Genomic DNA, 19,417 nt, shown 5'->3' with positions numbered 1-19,417 from the left:
CTCTTATCGTCTTTGTAACTGTCCTCTTGAGCTTCCTTGGTGGGCTTGTATCTTTCTTACAATGTAGTCACTGGCTATGGAGCGCAGTTCTTATAGCAGCAAGGTTTCATTGCACTGTAGAGTAGAATAATCTCCAGCTAATACAGCCAGAATTATATTGATGTTTTTGGATGATACTGTGTTTTTATTTCAGTTAATCTGTGAGCAGTTCTCAAATGCTGGTGCTGCTGCTCTGCATGGTATTCGCCATTTCATGTTTACTTCTTTGTGGTGTATTTTTTTAAATCTTCCAAAGCGTTTGTTCTAAGTTTTGTCTATGGATCATAGATATATCCATGTATATATAACCATAGGGAAATGTTAAACTCTCAAGCACACAAGTACTGCTAGAACGTCTTTATTATTGTATTGTGTATTTCATTCTTTATGAATGTTAGAGTTAAAAGCCTTAAATTCAGAAAACCCCAAGTTAAAGTTGAGGTCTTGTCAGCATGACAGTGCTGAAGTGTGTCCCAGAGGAGCTGGGAGTGTTGAGTCCTCAGCCTGCATTAGAAACCAGCTTAGCACCATTCCTACAGCAGAGCTGGAGGAGGTCTGCTCGCGTGGTCACTTAGTTCAGTAAAAAGTCAGCCGAGAGTAAACGTTAAATTGTTGATATGACTTATGGACCTGGCTCTTTTTCGTAGTCTGGAATAGTATTTGGGATCATTTTTGCTGGAAGATACTATCATAGTAAAAGTCTGTACATTTGTATTTGTCATTTTGGATTCCTTGGGAAAGTCAGGAATGAAGCTGTCATCTGTACAGATGTCATGGTGTCCTGCGGAGCTGTACTGCTCGCAGATCTCCTGCCTTGTCCTCCAAACTTACCGATGGAGATCCAAGAAGAGAATGTCTCTTTTTAGCGCATATCTTTGATAAAGGAGATGCAAAGCTTGCAGAGCAGGACACAGACTAGTAGTGAGTTTGAACATGATTGCTGTGCTGTGCATGGGATAAATGGAGGAAATGACCTCGGTCAGGGTGTGGGAGGGGGATCCAGGATGGAAAGCATTTTGAAATAAACTTGTTGTGGCCCTTCACTCCTTGTGCTGGTGAGGGGTGGTCCTGCTGCCTGCCCCCCTGGTCTGTGCAGGGTGGCTCAGCCTGGTGGCAAGGGGTGGACAACACCCCGCGTGGATGTCTGCAGACCGAGGCAGGGTTATGGTGTGCTCTCACAGCCCCTGCAGGTTGCTGGGGGTTTTGCTGGAGGGAGCTGGCCTTGGTGGTTCGGTCACTGGAGACACCTCAATGGGAGGTGTCCAGCAGGTGTGAAGGAGGAGGGTGAGCCAGGTTTGGAGTGCTCCCTTCAAAGGGCACGGGCACAGAAGAAAAACTGTGTCAGCTTCAGTGGGAGCATGAGAAGCCTTCAGTAACTCAGCATTGGTTGTTCTTAAGCCATAATGTATGGGTTAAACAGGCAGAAGTATGTTGCTGAGTCTGCAAAGTGCCCTGGTCCTGCTGTACACAGCATTCAGAGGGCGCTTCAAAGAGAGCACTGGAAACTTCTGTTAGCACTATCAATTGAAAGAATGTCCCCCGGATGCCAGGTAACTTCTCTACAGAGGTATAATGAGCAGCATTGCATAAATCAGACATTACTGTTGGATACTGGTCCTCCGCCCCAAAATCCTTGGTGGAGCCCGATGAATTACGGCACACTTTCCTTTGTGCAGGAACTTGAGTGTTCCAGTCCCTGCTTTCTGTGGCCAAGCAGAAGTGTGTGGGAATATGCCGAATGATTTTTCTGCGAGAAACAAAAGGATTTACGTGTCACTTGCCTCCACCGCTTTAACTGATCGGCTTGCTTCCAGGAAGAGATCTGAGCTGAGCATGTGAATTAGCGGCACTGAAAAGCCGACCAGTCCACGCAGGAACAAGGTTGACAATGCCTTTTAAAATGCTACCTATCCACTAAACCCGAGGCTGGATTTAGTCTCATTTCAGTCCTACCTTCTCTGATCAGGTGCTTGCACTTCCACGTGCATTAAGCGCCTCAATGCTGCAAAGAGCCCTGCTAGAGTTAGTGCCGTGCCCCGTGCCATGGCTGATCTGAAATAAGTCAAGTCCGGGGTCTTCTGCAGCTGGAGCAGGCAGCATATCATGGTTCAGAGGGCCACATCAGCACTGCCTGAGCTGGCTCGCCAGCTGCAGGAAATATCTTTGCAGAGTGAACTCTTCTTAGGATGGACCCGATCCAGAACCTCGTTGAAGCCGGTGGAATTGCTCCCATTTTCTCAAAGGAACTTGGATCAAGCTATCAGCTAAAAAAATAATAAAAAAAAAAAAGTAAAAATCCATTAACGTTTTGCCAAAGTGACACGGTGCATTAATTTTTGGGTGGAAAACAAATATCTTCTTGTGGTATTTTGTCTGTTCTCTTTCTGCTTTGCTCTTCTGCTGATGTGGCTTTGAGATAGCTGTGTGAAGATAGGTAACAGTGAATATGTGAAAACGGGGAACAAAGCAGCCGCCCCTGCATGAGTTGCTGGATGAGGAAGGTGGGCTGTGCTTTCCAATGTGCCTCTCGGTGATGATAAAATGCCATTTTTCTTTTGCTGTTCATGAATAACAACTGGATGGAAAGCCTTGAGCTGCACAAAGGATTGCAGCGCTTTTTAGAGGCCTGGCTCTGATAGAAAAGCTCTGCTTTCTCCCTTTGCAGTTGCACTTCTTCATAATCTATTTCAAATTGGGTGAAAAAATAAAATGGTGTATCAAAATTGTCCCAACCCTTAAACCCAATGTATTAAGTGGTTTACCTGCTAGAAAACTACAGAGAGATACATGGAAAATGATGCCCATTGTGGGCATGAAGACACAACGGGTGATCATTTTTGCAAGCAATAAATTCTTTTCCTAGCAAAGATCTGGCTGTGATAGGGGCCTTGGTGCATGAACCTGGTTTCCCCAGTGCCTTCTGTGGCGTCACCATCCCTGAGACTGTCTGCACCCATCAAAAGTTGCCAAATGGGGGCAACTGTAGAGGCATCCTCAGCTGCATTTGCCACATGCTACAAACTTGAGCATCAGCAAACATACGTTTTTCAGCAGCTGTATTTAGGGGAGGCTGATGCAGTAAGTTATAGCAGTGTGGATGTCTTACAAAGTGTCTTACTTCACAAATGGAATTAATTTTAGAGTTGCCAGTTGGAAAATCAAAATGTAGTGCCTCTTTTTTCTGTTCACAGTCTATCATTTTTGGTACAAGTACAGCTGATACCTTTATGTCTATTCCTCCATGATGGTAGGGTTCGGGTACTCAGGAGCGTGCATGGCACACAACAGCATTATATTCTGAAGGAATAGCTCAGAGATCTAGGAGCAACAGCTAGCTGAGGTACTGTACATTTCTAGGTACAAGGTACCACCTTGGTGGTTGGTCTTGGGAGGGAAGCTGCAGGGTGTTTGTAAACTGAATTGCTCAGCTCTGAAGCTGGGTGGCTCTCACAGGTTGGCAGTGGTGCAAGGTAATTACCTTGGAGGACAACTGATTGTGCTCAGAGAGCAGGTAAGGACTTCTGAAGACAAGCATCCACTTGTTGAGGAGGGTGAATGAACTGAGCAGTTTGGTACATTTTATTTTAGTCTTCCTTTCTTTTTTTTTTTTTTTTTTTTTTTTTTTTTCCCACAACAGGATTTCCTTCCCAGTTGGCATTCTTGATCTTGTCTAAGGTCATAATTTGATCACTTTCTGACAAAACCAGCTCTCTTCAAGCTGTTACTTTGCCAATGGTGGGTCACTGTGCTTAGCCTCTCAGACTAATGCCTGAAATTAAAAGAGAGGTTGGTAGATGTTTATAGACTATATGAATATTGTCTACCGACTGTTTGCCAAATATGTGTCCTCTCTCCAGCAGAACACTTTTTATAGATCCAGTTTCCCAGTCCTGAAATAATGGCACATGGAAGCAAAATGCAGAGAAGTTCTTGCTGATTCGGGAAGGCAAGAGCAAACATTCAATACCTAGATTTGTGATGGCAAATTGAGAGTGCCTTATTTTGTGTGTGTGTGGCCTCAGATTTCAACTACTTTTTACATTCATATCCTAGTAGGTTTGAATTGCTTGGGATATTTTCCCCCACAATTACAGATTGATTACTAGGGGTCAGTACTTTCCTTTTCTTCTGGAGCTGATCTGTTTTTTCCGTTGCTGGATAATTGATGGGGGCCTCTGAAGAATCTGTGATTTGGCAAGTGCAAGCTGCCTCCTTGTGTGGTTGTTTAGAGGATGTTTTATCCTCGGCTTAGAACTCATGCTATGGGCTTACATCATTTATAAAATGTTCTCCCACAGCCCTGACACACACACAAACTTTGGCAATACTAGTGGACATTTCAACTGTGAAAAGTCACTACCAGGGCTTTGATCAGCCTTGCATTTTTGGGGCTAAGATGCTATACACAAATTCCTGCAGCTGTAGCTAATGTTGGATTTCCACAATGAAGAGATCACAAGGGAGTTGCTCATTTTCATGTTCTGGAATGCAGAAAAGGGCTTGCTTTTAATTTAATTGCAGGTAGCTCTTCAGATGAGATCTGAAGATTGTTAGTAGTTGATCTAATTTGGCCAGAATGGAGGGTCACAAAACAGTGAAATCATATTTGGAACCAGAAGTGAAAAACCTAGCAGTATTTACAGGGAGAAAGTGTGGAGATGGAGAAGAATCAGCCCTCAGTTCTGTCAAGCACTTGGTAGCTAATCTGGAAAATTATTAGAACAGAGGGGCTGGAGGTGAATGCATTTGAAGAGTTAGCCTTTTCGTTGCTGTTGTTTTGGGATGTCATCGAATTTTTGTTGAAATCAGGTTGAGATCCTGGTGCACCAGAGTAGGTGTTACATGAGGAACAGACAGCTGCAGTCCTGTGGGCTTTTATCAAGGTCAGACCTACTGTGTCTGCTAGGAAAAGCCATGGGCACTGTAATAGCTGTCAGCTGTTCAGCTTTCATGCTGATCTGAGATCTGGTCTTGGGATCTCTTAAGATCATCTTCCACTGAGGATTCAAGTGACTTGCCCAGGTTTAGACCATTGCAAAAGGTAGGGAGAGATGCCCGGCAGCATCAGGCTGCAGGACAGTCCAGGGAAGTGGTGGGAATGTTCCCTGCTGCTCAACGGCCTTAAAACTCCTTGCTGTCCCAGTCCATTTCTGGAAACCCATTTATTTGGGCTCAACTGTCTGGCCCAGATGGTGCAGTGTTGGTGTTGCGAGTGAGAAGTAGTGCAACATGTCCATACTGTGACGTTGAGATATGTTATGCCAATTACAAGTAAGATACTGGGATTTCTTTATGTTTGGACCTCTTGCTGGTAAATCTACCACTTCCTGCATGCTGGGAGTGAGCAAACTCCTAGATACAGTCCAGTGTGTTTTTTCTCCCCCTGAGGCAGATGAAGTTTTATTTACAGATCTCTGCACCACTTGTTGCTGAGACCAGTGCACATGCACGCTTGGTAGGTGTTGTCGACGGAAGGAAGACACAGACGCTCAATATGAGTGAACAGTGAACTTCAACTTTAATGGATAGCTCAGTCGCCTTTTATCTAGTTCGAACATAATCAACTCATACATATTGCAAAAACTAAGCTCAGCATTGGCTAACATTTCCCGCTCTTTTCAGTTTGTTCCTCCTTCTTTTAGCCACCGTCCCGCCTTAGGGACTTTCCCAATCGCTCAAGGGCATCGTGTCCTTGATCCTGATTGGCTCTCAGCCAGCTGCGTACGTGCCAGACTCATGTGAGTTGAGTACGGTACTTTACTAGCCCATTGCCTCCTAACTGCCCAACATCCACGTGTCCTATTTCACTTAACCATTCCTCCACAATTCCCCCGTTTTTATTTTGCGCTACAAATACCTTCTCTGTGAGTTGCTCTAGTTTCTTAGTTAGGCAGTTAAAGATTATACGTGCAGCAACTATAATCGATATAATTATAAGTAGAAAGCGAAGTCCCTCTTTAACTAAGAAAACCCATCCACCCATGTTCCCAAAAACAGATTTAAGCCAACCTTCAAACCAACTATCTTGTACTACAATTTTTTGTGTATGATCCCTTAACCATTTCAACTGGCCGTGAATTGACTAACCATGGTCAGAAAGATAAAAGCAACACATTCCTTCTACATCTTCACACCCATGTCCCTGAGCCAGCAATAAGAAATCAATAGCGGCCCTATTTTGCAATACAGCATGTCTTAGACTCTCCATATCTTGTGACATTTCAGAAAGAACTTGTGTTGTTACATTTGATTGTTTAACAGCCCAACAAGCAAGCTTATTAGTCAAAGCGTGTGCAGTTCCCACACCAGGCACCAAAGAAACAAAGAATCTTTCTGCTGGACCCCACAATTCTACATCATCATTACAGTCAGAACCCAGAGTTTTTAGTTCTCGTTTAATTCTTCTGCTCCTTGTCGAGTTCTGCCACGAGTGTAAATCTGGAGCGAAAAGTGTGAGTCGCCCTAGGTAACACGGTCCTCCAAAAGCATTGGCTGGTACTCCTTGCCATGCACGGTCTCCACAGATCAAAAACATGCCAGAGAGAAGCAGCACAGCCGCCGCTGCTTCCATGGTTACGTCAGACAGGCTGCAGGGTCCTGATGTCCGTCCCTCTGCTCTGTGCCGACTCACCACACGGTGAGCTCCAAGTGCAGCGCTGCTCGTGGCGGTGACTGAGGGGGGGGAGGCTCCCACTGCCCCGTAGCCCCCTGAGGCAGCGTTACCGTTCTCACTGAAGGCGGCAGTGGGCAATGCCCAGCTCCAGCACTTCCCGGCAATCCCAGTCGCTCTGTAGCGGCAGCAGCGACTCTCTGCTCAGCCTGATGTGTAGCTAAAGCGCTAGTGACTGTTCTCCAAGGCTTCAATAAATTTTTTAGCAGACTTAATATCATTAATAACATCATCAAACAATTTATCTCCGAATTTACACCACTCTGTTTGTTCAAAAAACTGTATCAGGATTTGTAAAACAACCCTGCGCTACTGCATATGCTAATAACCCTGGCAAATCTTTTTCTACAATCTATATCTAAAATACTCCGCTTTTCTAAAAAGCATCTGAGCAAATTATACGCCGCTTGTCTTTCATACCTTTATATATACAGTTGCAGCCTTTCCAAAGACCTCGGTGGCGCTTTTCCGGCGGGACCCTTTATAGGCTCATCCCGGGTGCGGGGACTCCCTCCCACCTTCCGAGCTGTGGGTGCGGGGACTCCTGTCCCTTTCACCTTTCAGACCTCAGCGACGCGTGACCGGCGGGATCCTCTCCCGGGTGCGGGGACTCCACGTCCCTTTCACCTTCCCGACGCGGGTGCGGGGATTCTTGTCCCTTCCACCTCCTAGGCTGCGTTGCAGGACCGGATCCTCCCTTATTCCGTCGAACACGTGGCCCAGGATCACTGCCAGCAGTGTCCAAATCCCGTTCAGACCTGTCCCTGTTCGGGCGCCAATTTGTTGTCGACGGGAGGAAGACACAGACGCTCAATATGAGTGAACAGTGAACTTCAACTTTAATGGATAGCTCAGTCGCCTTTTATCTAGTTCGAACATAATCAACTCATACATATTGCAAAAACTAAGCTCAGCATTGGCTAACATTTCCCGCTCTTTTCAGTTTGTTCCTCCTTCTTTTAGCCACCGTCCCGCCTTAGGGACTTTCCCAATCGCTCAAGGGCATCGTGTCCTTGATCCTGATTGGCTCTCAGCCAGCTGCGTACGTGCCAGACTCATGTGAGTTGAGTACGGTACTTTACTAGCCCATTGCCTCCTAACTGCCCAACATCCACGTGTCCTATTTCACTTAACCATTCCTCCACAGGTAGGTTGTTATGTTTGAGGGAGGCAATTTTTATCATCAGATTAATCTGTTTGGAGGGGACTGGAGGATCTGTGCAAAGTTGTGTTAAAGGTAGATGAAGCCCAGAATCCCCCCCAGTGGCTCCAGCTCTGTGTCACCCTTACCTCATTTCCATCCATGCTACTTCCCTCTTGCAAATTTCTCAATTTCATCACTTTTTCTTCCTAGTCTGCATCAGATTTCCATTTCTGTTCCTATTTTCATGTCACCTTCAGAAGTATTATAGTACTTCTTTCTTTTATTTTTGTCTTCCCTGTTTCAGCCGCTCTTCTCCCTGCCTATTCTCTGGGACCTGATCTTGCCTCCCTCAGTCTAGGACTACAATGATGCCTTGATTTTTCAAGAGGTTTTGCTTTCTTTAGTCCAGCAGAGAAGAAACAAAACCAAAAACAAAAACAAAACCCAACACTATTGCATATTCTCATAGATCTTGTTTCCAAGGTCCACATCTAGCACCTAGATGTGCAATGAAAGGGATCCTAGTGACAGAGGAAGGTCATGGGATGTGGCCTCATAGTGCTTGACCTGTAGTGAGAGCATCATCAAATTATTTTTTCATGAGCTGTGAACTGTTTAAGTCCGTTGTTCCTAGGGAGTTCAGGGTCCCCACAGGAAGGGCTACTTTGGGAAATGAATGACTTAGAATGATGCACCAGATTTATTTCTTCCCTTTTGTCCTTCTCCCTGCCTGCCCCAATGAATATTGCTTGTTTAGGACAATGTTTTTTTTTGTTTGTTTGTTTTGTTTTGTTTTCCAAAGTCATAGGTTTTTTGTTTGTTTTTGTAAAGATAAATGATCCTGGCCAGCAGGACCAAACTATGGCTCTTAGGGCTCAGTGGAGCTCAGCTTCCACAGTCCTTCTCACTGAAATTTGTGCTACTTGATGGAGTCAGGATGAGAGGAGCTGGAGAGTGCTTGGATGTGGGGGCTGCAGCAGCAGGAAGCAGTGACTTGCTGTCCCATGGGGACTTAATGAGTGGGAAATGTCCTCGCTGGTGGAGAGTGCTGGCTCTGTGGTGTGCAGCTGAACCCTTTGGGACAGCAGCCCTGCAGGTGCTTGTATGGGACAGAGAAAGCCCAGCTTCACCTTCCTCTGTGACTGAGGTCAAGGCCTTCAGCCACATCCTGAGTTGGGCTGTTGGCTCCCAGCCTATGGGCTACAGCAGGGTGGGCAAGTTTCATTCTGCTGCTCTTTGTTTTTAATGGAAAATCACTTTCTTGTCAAGACTGGCACATAGTTCACACAAAAAACCTGGGTCTGATGGGTCAGCATTTACCATCAAAGCTGTCTAAACCACTTTCTCATAGCTCTGCCCTAGATGCTTTCATGCCAGTCAAACTGTAACAAGAAAAGATAAGTAAAAAGTGGACCTAACAGTGAAGTAGGAACTACGGGCAGTAAAGTGTGGTGCTACAGTGAGGAAAGTAATTGAATCCTTAGGAAGCACTGATTTTAAATCCTCTGCTGATCCGCTTCATTCAGCATTAGTGCCGATAAACTTCTCTGCCTAAAGCCACATTTGTTTTAAATTGAACGCTTGCCATATGGCTTTCTGGCTGGGCTAGCTCCTTTTGTATCCTTTGTCCCTTACAATTCTCTTTTAATTCCAGCTGGAAGCTGTGACTGACTGCCAAATCAGAGTTGATGGGCTGCAGCATCCCTCCCTGCCACCCCGGGTTCATGGGCTCTTGGCACTCAGTGGGACCCTGGTTTGGTGTGGATGTTGAGATGTGGGGAGGTGGTGGCTGCTGACAGCACATGGGCTGCCAGGAGATGCTCTTGGGGCAGGGCTGGTCCAGCCTGGCCAGGAGGAGGGTGAGGGGACATCACATCACAGACAGCTGCTGCTTGAATGAGGGCTACAAGAAAGCAATTTCTTGGTGGTGTCAGGCCACACATGTACTGGGCAGCAGCCACAGGTTGCAGTTTGGGAGGTTTGGGTTGGATGTTTGGAAATACTTCTACTATAGGCAGCTGGTGTAACGCTGGAGCAGGTCTGCAGGGAGGCTGTGCAGTCTCCACCCATGGAGACTGAGCTAGGGAGAACCAGGGCTGGTCTTGCACAGTGTTATGGATGGTCTATCTTTGAGCAGAAGGGTTGGCAGGAGACCTCCAAGGATCCCTTCCACCTTGAATTTTACCATCGTTCAGTTCTCCATGGTGGTGTTGTGAATGAAAGCTGCAGCCTGCATGGTCAGTGACTACCAGGCTTCTGAAATCTGTGCTGAGCAGTTGCTCAGAAGAGGAAGAAAAAGAAACTGTGTGGAGCAGGTGTTTAATAGCGTGTGACTGAATATGCCTTGAAAAGTGGGCAGGGAGCCTCATGAAAGCAACCATGTTTATTGTATAGAGAAAAACATTTTATTAAACACTGAGGGACAGATCCACTGCTGCGATATGGGTAATATACATTGCTCCGGCAACACAAAGCATCTGTAAAACTGGTTGAGCTGGCTGATTGATCTGGGTTTATAATGGCCTCGTTTTGTTGGTCTGGTGAGGAGCAGCCAACAGAGAGGGGCTGCTGAAGTCTGTATGTTTAAAATGGTGATCTGCCTCTCTGCAGGCAAAATAAAATGACAAAATTTACCATGCTGAGCTGCTTTAGGTAGAAAAAGCAGAGTTACCTGGGAGTGTGCTGTTCTCTGCTTGTGTTATATACCTGATTGGTACTGAAACCTTGCGATTCCTACAGAGATTTCAAAGGGAGCTCTGCAAACAGCTTTGAGAGTCACTGTGGTCCTTTCCAAAGGATGAAATAATAGAAGAATGTTTCTTGGTAGGGTGTAAGAAGATGCAACTTTGTCAGCAGATCAAGACCCGGTGAACAGGTTGATTATAGAAGCTGTCACTAAGCAGAAACATTAGAAAAGGACCTGCTTTTGGTGTATGTGGGGACATACAGGCATCAATACATAGTTAAAGTAACATAATATAAGTGCTGTCATAGGTACAAGCTCCCAAACTGGTGCTGGAAAGACAATCTCACTCCTCCTCTGGCCAGGGATACTTTGGTGCGTTGTTGTCCATCCAGGTGCCATCCTAGGCTCTTGTTCTGACATTGCTGTGGTTACAGTCACTGGCTTAGCCAGCAAGTGAGAGGGTTTGAGTACAAGCAACCTAGCTGCTTGAGCAATCCTTGCTTTATTTTCACCTCCTAAAAGAGCGCTGCTAACAGGTACCTCATGCAAGCCATTTGGCAAGTTAGGGTGTGGGATGCTCAAGGGTTCATATGACGGGACTTTATGAAGTCAAGAGGAGAGGCATGTGCAGGACAGACCTGATGAATATGAGCCATTAGCAATGGGTTTAGGAGAAGAGAACGTGCTTTTAATGTAGATTACTGTCTAAAGTCAAGTTTAAAAATAGTGAAATGGTTCTGTACTTCATTTTTCACTGACCTTTAGCACTTGCCAGAAAAAAAAAAAATGTACTTGTGTGCCTGAACGATGGAAAAGGGAATTATAAAAAATGGGGAAAGATTAAAACAGGAAAGCTGCAAGACAACCCCAGTTTCTGGCAGGAGTTCTTGTATTACAGTATGTGTTCACTCTGTGTGTCTTGTGCCAGTCTGTCTGAAGTGCCTGGGAAAAGTCCCTGTTGAATATTGTGCATCCCACTTGGAAAACTTGTTACTGCATTGGGTTTTATAGCAAAATTAGGACACTATAAAATTATACCCTTTGTTCTGATGATATTTCATAGATGTGTTTGCAGCAGAAATATGTGGGCGGCTGTACATGTCATGTGCTTCATAATAACTGCGGTGGGTTTTGTGTGTGTTTGCTTGTTTTTTTGAAGAGAAGGACATGCCAAACAGACCTCTGAGAGTGCGTGCGCAGTCTCCTGATGGCAGATTTTCCTTTCGGTGGAAGCCACCTTACGGAGCGGGCTTCAGGGGTCCACGCAGCAGATCCCAGGGTCACCTCCGGGGCTATGGAGAGAGCGGCCGAAGGATGAGTTACACTCCGCTGCTGCAAGAGCGACAAAACCAGGAAGCAAGGAAACTAGGTGAGCCAGATTGCTCTGATATCATCTATGTGAGTTGATGCCAGACTGCCCTTGGTCATCACCCCATCAGTTTGTTCTTTGGTTTCACTTGCCCTATCTGAGAAGGCTGCTCTCCAGGCAAAAAGCAGTCAGTCTTCTGTTGCTGCCTGTTGCTGCTAGGTGGTCATAGATCAGATTATTGTAGTCGTCAGAATGATTTCTTCTTACAAATGAAAATGTTTTCTCTAATTGTGCTCAGGGGAAGGGCAGAGAAGAAGAGGCATAGCTCATAGCTCCTTGCATGAGGTGGGACACCTCTCAAATCCACTGTTTCTTGTCCTCTTAAAAACTGTGTTTCTGCATTATTTCTGACCAGTGCAGAAAAAGTTAATGCTTTAATTTAATGTATCAGCGTTTACCAGCAAAACCATTTCATGGACTCCATACCAGTGTTATGTTTGTATGTTCATGTTTTCTCCTGTTCCTTCTTGAGGTCCTGGTTCCTGCAGGCTCCTGAGAGTCAGGTTGGCCTCTTCTGTGCTTCCTGTCCTGTCCTGTCTGCTGTGCTGTGATGGTTTGCACTCCTTCACTAGATAACGTGCCCTCAACCTAAAGGATTTCCAGCTAACTGTAGCAATGGGGTTTGTAACAACTTTATTTCTCCAGAGGCTGAGCATTTCTTTTCAGGCTGTTTGTATCATTCCTCTCTTACCTCTCTCTGTCTTGTGAGCTCCTCTGGCCTGAGTGGGCTCTAGATCTGCACTCATGACTCTTACTTTGATCGTCTTTCTGGAAGTTTCATCTGCTTTTTGCTTCTTGGATGCATTTGCTCAAGGTTAAACTTCTTTCTCTGAAAATCTCTCCTGCATGCTGGAAGCCCATCCCGCAGACAGTCTGGTCTTGGATTACAAAATTGGTGATGGTTCCAAAATCACACGTGGCTGCCAGAATTCCTGGCTTTGTAATATAAATATCTATTTCCTCTTCTGCTTTGTCAGTTGTGTGTAAAAAGAACATCTCTATCTTGGTTTGTCCAAAGAGAGAGAACTCGGCCACCTGTCAGTTATTCACACCCTTTCTGAACCGCGATCTCTCAGTTATTGCTCATCCCTTCCCTAGTACTAACTTTTTGATCTTTCTCTGCCAAGACCAGCTCTGGAAAGAGATGCACTGTAGGTGCCAGTGCTTCCATGTCTGGGCAAATGTTGTGTTGGCTATCTAGTACTGCCATGGTCTGAGCCCCTCCATTGTGCCTGGTTGCTGTGTTTTCTGTCACTGCTATTGCTAACACATTCATCCTGCTCTGAGTTGCTTCAGGCTGTGGATGTCCCTAGGTGTTATGTACTGCTATTTTGTTTTGTTTTGTTTGTTTTGTCATGGATTTAGTGAAAATTCAGTAACGTACTTGATCTTTATGAAGAAATACTGTGTGACCTGTTTTTAAGCATATGCTTCTGATTTTCACTTCTTTTATACTATTCTTTTATCAAGAGGGAAAACAAATGTTTTTAAATAATCAAATTAACAGGAGAGGAACTCAAACCTAGAATACAGGACCCTTGTACTGCTGTATTTCATGTAATAATTTGCTTTCCTGCTACTAAAATATCAACTTGATTGTTCTTACTGTATGCATGTTGAAATCTCTGAGATAAATGATATGAATCTAAATAAACTACTTCTCTTCTTGTATCTCAGACAAGAATCAAATAGGTTTCTACCTGAAAAGACTGATTTTTATTTACAATGATAAAGGCTAAGGAAAGCCTCTCTTTTTTTTCCCTGTATGAACAGCCTCTGAATCAGTTCATGTTGTTTCGCTGCCATCACGGAACACCCAAGGACGAAGTCAACCTGTCTATAGGTCATCTTTAACTAAAAGGAAAGTCACAGGTATGCTTCTTTCACATCAGCTGTCAATTCTTGGAGACATTTGAATGAAATGAGACAGCTTTGATTTTTAATTAAAAGTGCTAGAGCTAACTTCTTCTGTGTGGGTTAAAGAGCTTAATGGATGTCTCTGCTTCTGTAATTCAAGCAGTATTAATAAAATGATAGAATTTGGCAACGTGGTTGGGGTTTTGCTTCTTTTCTCTTTTTTTCTTTCCTTTTTTTTTTTTTTTCTTGACTTTCTCTGCTGTAGCTATTGGCAAACATTATGCACTTCAATAACTGCATGGGAAGGCTTGACTAAATCAAAGACAGGATCTCCAAATCTGAGTGTCTTCTTGTCACATCTCTGCACCATTATCTACAGGGTTGATTTCCAGTCAACATGGTCAGCTAAAGTGTTCACTTCCTTTTGGAAGGAAAGTGTTCCATACTGTAGCAGCGGTCAAAGAGAAACTGTATGTAACAGTTTGAGAATTAGTAAAATATTTAAGGACTGTAGAATAATTAGTACTCTGGTCCTGTAAGCAGACAGCTAACAGAAGAAATTACATTGTCATGAGGTACCATCAGTAATGAAAAGTACTCACTTTTCACTGCTGTCACCTTTGCTATACATCTGTGCTGTCTGCCTATTGTAATGTGTATTACTGTGTCTTTTTTTTATTATTTATTTTAATTGAGATCTCCAGTATTCTTGTTATTGATGTGCTGTTTTATTTTCCCATTTCAGAGGAGGAAGAGGTGGAGGTGGCACAGGACATAACTGTTCGGGTTATGTCCTCTCAGTCTGTGCTCGTTGCTTGGACAGACCCACTGTATGAAAAGCAGAAGGCTACAGCAAATAGGTAGTTAGCCCCATGTTTCCTTTTCTGAACAGATACTAGAGGTGAACTTCTGTCAGTGCACTTCTGATCAGTTTTGCATTTATTTAACGATGGTTGGTTATGGGAACAACTTAACTTAGGGCACAGAAATTTGCATGTACCAGTGACGGTGGCTGGTAGGGGATGCTTCAGAGAAATCTGGCATGGATAGGTGGGGGTGATGTACACCTCCAGTGCCCCCTGCATCCTCAGACCCTGCACAAACTCCATACAGCCGTGGCTGAGCAAGTCATGGTCTCCCATGAGCAGGGGAACATGGCTGATGGCCTCACACCGCACTGGCTGGAGACCAAAACAAACAGAGATGGGCCGGAAACTGCCAAAGACCTAAAAGTGCTGGGCTGTGCTGCTTAGCCTGGGAACAGCTAAGGCCTGCACAACCTGAGGCTGAACTGCACAGCAAGAGGGGTGGTCACGTTAGATGCTCTCCGTTTCATTGTGGAGGTGATTATCTGGGCCAGCATGTGGGAACTGAGCCACCAGTGCTGCTCTAGGAGTGAGGGGCTTCCAACCAGCTGGCCACATCTGTGGGATGGAGGCATGGAGCCTCCTGGGATGCCCAGCTTGGTTTGGAAAGCACTGCAGCTTCCCCTGTGGGAAGGGGTGTTTTCAGCAGGAGGCTGGGAGGAGCAGTCAACCCTGTGGGGTGAAGGCAGTCGGACTCAGTGAGCCTGCACAGGCGAGGCTGGCACTGGAGGTGCTCACCTTGGGATGGGGACTGGGCAGTAATGTGGGGCTGGGCCCACCGGGGCTGTCTGCTCTCCCTCTGGTCCTGTTAAAGTTTTTGATGAGTGAATTTCTGTGCTTGTGTATTTCTAACGCCAGGCAGTACAGCGTTCGTTATCGGGAAAAGGGGGAATCGGCGAGGTGGGATTACAAGCAGGTGTCCAACCGGCGGGCGCTGGTGGAGAACCTGGCACCAGACACCATGTACGAGTTTGCCGTTCAGATCTTGGATGGAGAAAAGGAAGGCAAATGGAGTGTGTCTGTTTACCAGCGAACCCCGGAGGCGGGTATGTATTTAAAAAAATAAAAAATCTGCTGCTTCTGTGGAGGGATGAGTGCAGGGGAGATTGATTGCTGTGTTCAGCAGCTTGGCCCCCTGCAGCTGTGTTTGCTCCTTCCTTTGGGAGCAGCAGCACGGCTGCTGTCCCTCTGCGTGGGCAGCAAAATTTGGTTCTGCCTCCACAGAAGAAGCCTTGGAGCGCCTTTGATATAGGGAAGTAGTCCATGATGACTGAATTGTGTATTTCCTCCTGAACCATGGTAGCAGTCTCATATAGACAGCCTGTCCCTGAAAGTATGGACCAAAACTTCACAACCAAAATCCGATGTAGAAATGTAATATGGGCATGCATGGACCTGATCCATGTGTGTACTTCACATTTGTCTTTCAAATGACCATATAGGCAGTTCTGCTGTGAGAAGGAACAGCAAGCATGTGCTATACAGGTCAGTCTTTCTTACTTGCCTTTTCTGGGTATGGCTGTTTCACAGCTCCTGCCAGTGCACCTGAAAATCTGGATGTTTGGCCATTAAAGGGCAAACCAACCTCTGTAGCAGCATCCTGGGATGCTCTCCCAGAGAGTGAAGGAAAAGTCAAAGGTAAGTCATCATTCTTGGTTTTTAACCCCCACAAGGAGCTGGTCTTCTCAAAACCTGATTGCTGCTCTGCCACAAGCTGGAAACGCTGACTGTGCCGGAACTTTTTTGGTTGGTAGTGTCTTACACCCAAGTAGGATCTCCTTGTTTCCAGCCCAGCTTCAGTTACTCTACTGTGCTGCTGGGAAACTGTCACCTTGTGCCTGGGATGTCACAGATCTTCCTGGGGCATCACGCATGCAGACTTACCTCTTCTTCGTTAATAAGCAAGTTGAAACGAAGCTCCAGAAGGATGTTTACCAAAGGTTTTCTAAGTTAGGCAAAGAAGTAAACTAGGAAGGGTTGGGTAGTTGCCAAGAAAGTGAGTGGGTTTATATTGTGTTTTATTTCTAGTTTATTGTGGAAGGAAAGCTTCTGCTTATAAAGCAAGCAGAAATAGTGATTTCAGCAGATTTCACACATAAGGTTTGTGCAGTGTAGCATTATCATATGTGGATGTAAAGACAATTTGTCAGTGGCTATTCACTTGCATAGATTTATTTTTAAAAAGGGGGGGGATTTTTTCCCCCTTTTTTCCCTCCAAAAAGGAATAGCCAGGATTTTGGGCTGCTCCCATTCTCCATTGATTGATGGGACTGTGTTCTCCAGTTACACAGGTTTTTGGAGGTGCCTTATCAGCACTGTCACATCTCAGGCTTTACAAAAACCATGGGCTTGGAGGGGAATATACCGTGTCCACATAAAAGACCTACTGTATGCATTCTCTAAGGCAGTGGTGGAATTCCTTCCTCTTTGAAGTCCATAGGAATCTTGCCAATCACTTCAATGGAGCTGCAATTCTGTCCAAGAATCATTATTTCTTAAAGTTGGGTCATGCAGGGACATTATCTGAAATTTAAAATCTGCTCCTAATTTTGAGCAGTCTGTGACCCTTTGTCCATATTTATCCATGTGTTAGATGATTCACACAGGGCAATTACTTTAAGATACCTGATATTTAAGGGCTGAACACTTTTATGTACCTAATATATCATTATGTTTTCATTGGGTATGAAGTATTACAGGAGAGGCCTTATTTTTAAACTAAATAAACGGCATACATAATATTTATACTGGCTAAGTTAAACCGCCATTAGCACTTCATAGTCATTTTGATAGCACATGATAATCTTTTTGTCTTGGAATTTTTGTCTTTTTGTTTTGTTTTTTTTTCAACCCTGCCCTTTTACATGTTTATATCACATGTTAAAGTGGTGGAGAAATTGCAATCCAATAACCATTTGAAAGCTACCAGCAGTAACACCAGTGCCTGTGTAATTAAAACATCTCTGCATCCTCAATCAAGCAAACAAAAAAATCAAATCCAAAGTTCATGATGCCTTCTAATACAACCAGTGTGGGGTTTTTTGTTTGTGCGTTTGTTTTGTTTTTATTTTTTTGACTGAGCAGTAAATACATTTGTACCTTGATGTGCCTTTTTTCTCGATTTTGATGATGTTATTTTTTAATGCAATGAATATAGTCTCATTTTCAGATGAAAAAAAATAAGTTTCCAGTCCATAATGGTGTTGTTATTTTCTAGAGATCTCTGGCCATTCACTTGAAATTTATTTTCAAAATCCTGTTTCAGTCTGATACCACTGCCTCTTACAGAGGCTTCAAAAGACAAGGAGTCTTGCATGTGGCTAAGGTCTTACCTGCACTCTGAGATATGTCTCTTTGAGGGTGTAAGGAGAAAACTCCTCTTCATGCGCACAGTTATGCCTTACCCCTAGGGAAGGCTGAGATATCCCTCCCTATGCAAAGTGAATGAGGTGCACAGGTATCACTGTAACCCTGAACTGAAAGGTGAGAGCAGGGCGAGTTTAAGTGGCGATGAGGCTGTGTTTTGCTGCCTGTGCAGGGGTGCTTGTCACCTGCTGTGGTTAAACACAGTACTGTCTGACAGCAAAAGCTGTAATGTTGTTGGACAGAGGTTATATTGCTACCGGTTGGTAACATCTAGTGCTGTTATTTCCTTATGGAAGTCCTTTCTGAATAAAAGCCTCGATCGTCAAGGCATGGATTTTACCTGCTGTAGATGACAGCTAAAACCGCAGTGCAGAAACCCCTCAAAGTAAAGGCTCAGCTGGAAACACTTGTATTTGTCTGCAGTAATATTGTTCACATGATAAAATTGCTTTGGTGCTTTCATGTGGACACCCCTCAGGCTCCAGCACTGTATATGATACAACATTTAGAGCTGGTAGAGTTTTACCCTAGTGGACTGGCAGAGCTGCTTTTGCACAGCTAGGGTCTCAAAATGCAGTGCAGTTAGAGCTGTGTCAAGGCTGTGTTGGAAATGTAGGCTGAGAAAGTAATTAATGGTCATTAGTAATGTCACCTGATTTTAATACTGGTGTTTTGAAAGATAAATATGTGAATACGCCATTTTGATCTTCATCCAAAGAGTTGCCATGGGAAAGAAAAATTTAAAACTTTATTATTTGCTGTTGACATTGCTACAGTCAGCAATGTGATTGTGGGTTATCCACCATTATGAAGAAGTTATGTTTTGCAATAATGTTCTCTGGATCATGTCTTGCTGATTGCAGATGTCACAGTAACTAATCAGTAAGTATAAAGTTTTTCTTTCCCCTGGGAATCCTAACATCTTCTCAGGCTCTGTTGGTTGTAACAGCACAGGTACTCCAACTGTAGTGAGCTGCAATCTACCCAACATTTGCACTGTCTTCCAGACTGGATTTCCACGGGCAGTAGGGCAGTTCATATTTTCCTGGCAGTGTTCATATATGTTTTCTACCTCCAGAACATTTTCTTTTTTTTAGCTTTCTAGCTTTCTTCTGTTTTTGATTTGGGGCAGTTAATTTTTTCAGAGTTGTTGTTTTTTTTTTCCCATTTTTTCTTTTTTTTTTCCTTCATTGGTCAGTGTCCAGGAACAATAAATGGCCTGCTGGTACAGCACACCAAACCATGCAGTAGTTGGTGCTGTAACTTTCTCATGTTCCTCCAGGCCTTCTCTGGAATGCATGGCTGTCATCCTGGTCTTATTGGTGACTCTTCACACTGATGGGGATTGTTGTCTATCTATTTTGCAGAGGTATAGCTAACATATTCTGTCTCAGCTGTTAGCTCAATAACATGATTTGTT

At 44.4% G+C, this 19,417-nt stretch overlaps 1 protein-coding gene across 2 annotated transcripts in view; it reads left to right on the top strand.

Moving 5' to 3' along the window:
- The window catches only part of FNDC1 (fibronectin type III domain containing 1), a 68,127-nt gene that overhangs the window by 16,945 nt on the left and 31,765 nt on the right, over positions 1-19,417 (top strand). Inside the window, exons 2-6 of one of the 2 annotated variants that reach the window (XM_084512589.1) lie at positions 11,699-11,908; positions 13,682-13,780; positions 14,511-14,625; positions 15,490-15,677; positions 16,162-16,269. In XM_084512589.1, coding sequence (XP_084368715.1) covers positions 11,699-11,908; positions 13,682-13,780; positions 14,511-14,625; positions 15,490-15,677; positions 16,162-16,269 — 720 coding nt within the window. The remainder of the gene's footprint in view (positions 1-11,698; positions 11,909-13,681; positions 13,781-14,510; positions 14,626-15,489; positions 15,678-16,161; positions 16,270-19,417) is intronic. The other variant, XM_084512590.1, reaches the window with a different exon arrangement.

The sequence above is a fragment of the Aythya ferina genome, assembly GCF_964211825.1.
Source record: "Aythya ferina genome assembly, chromosome: 3".
Taxonomy (NCBI): Eukaryota; Metazoa; Chordata; class Aves; order Anseriformes; family Anatidae; genus Aythya; species Aythya ferina.
Note: the sequence above shows the minus strand (reverse complement) of the source record. Positions and strands in the feature narration are given on the sequence as shown.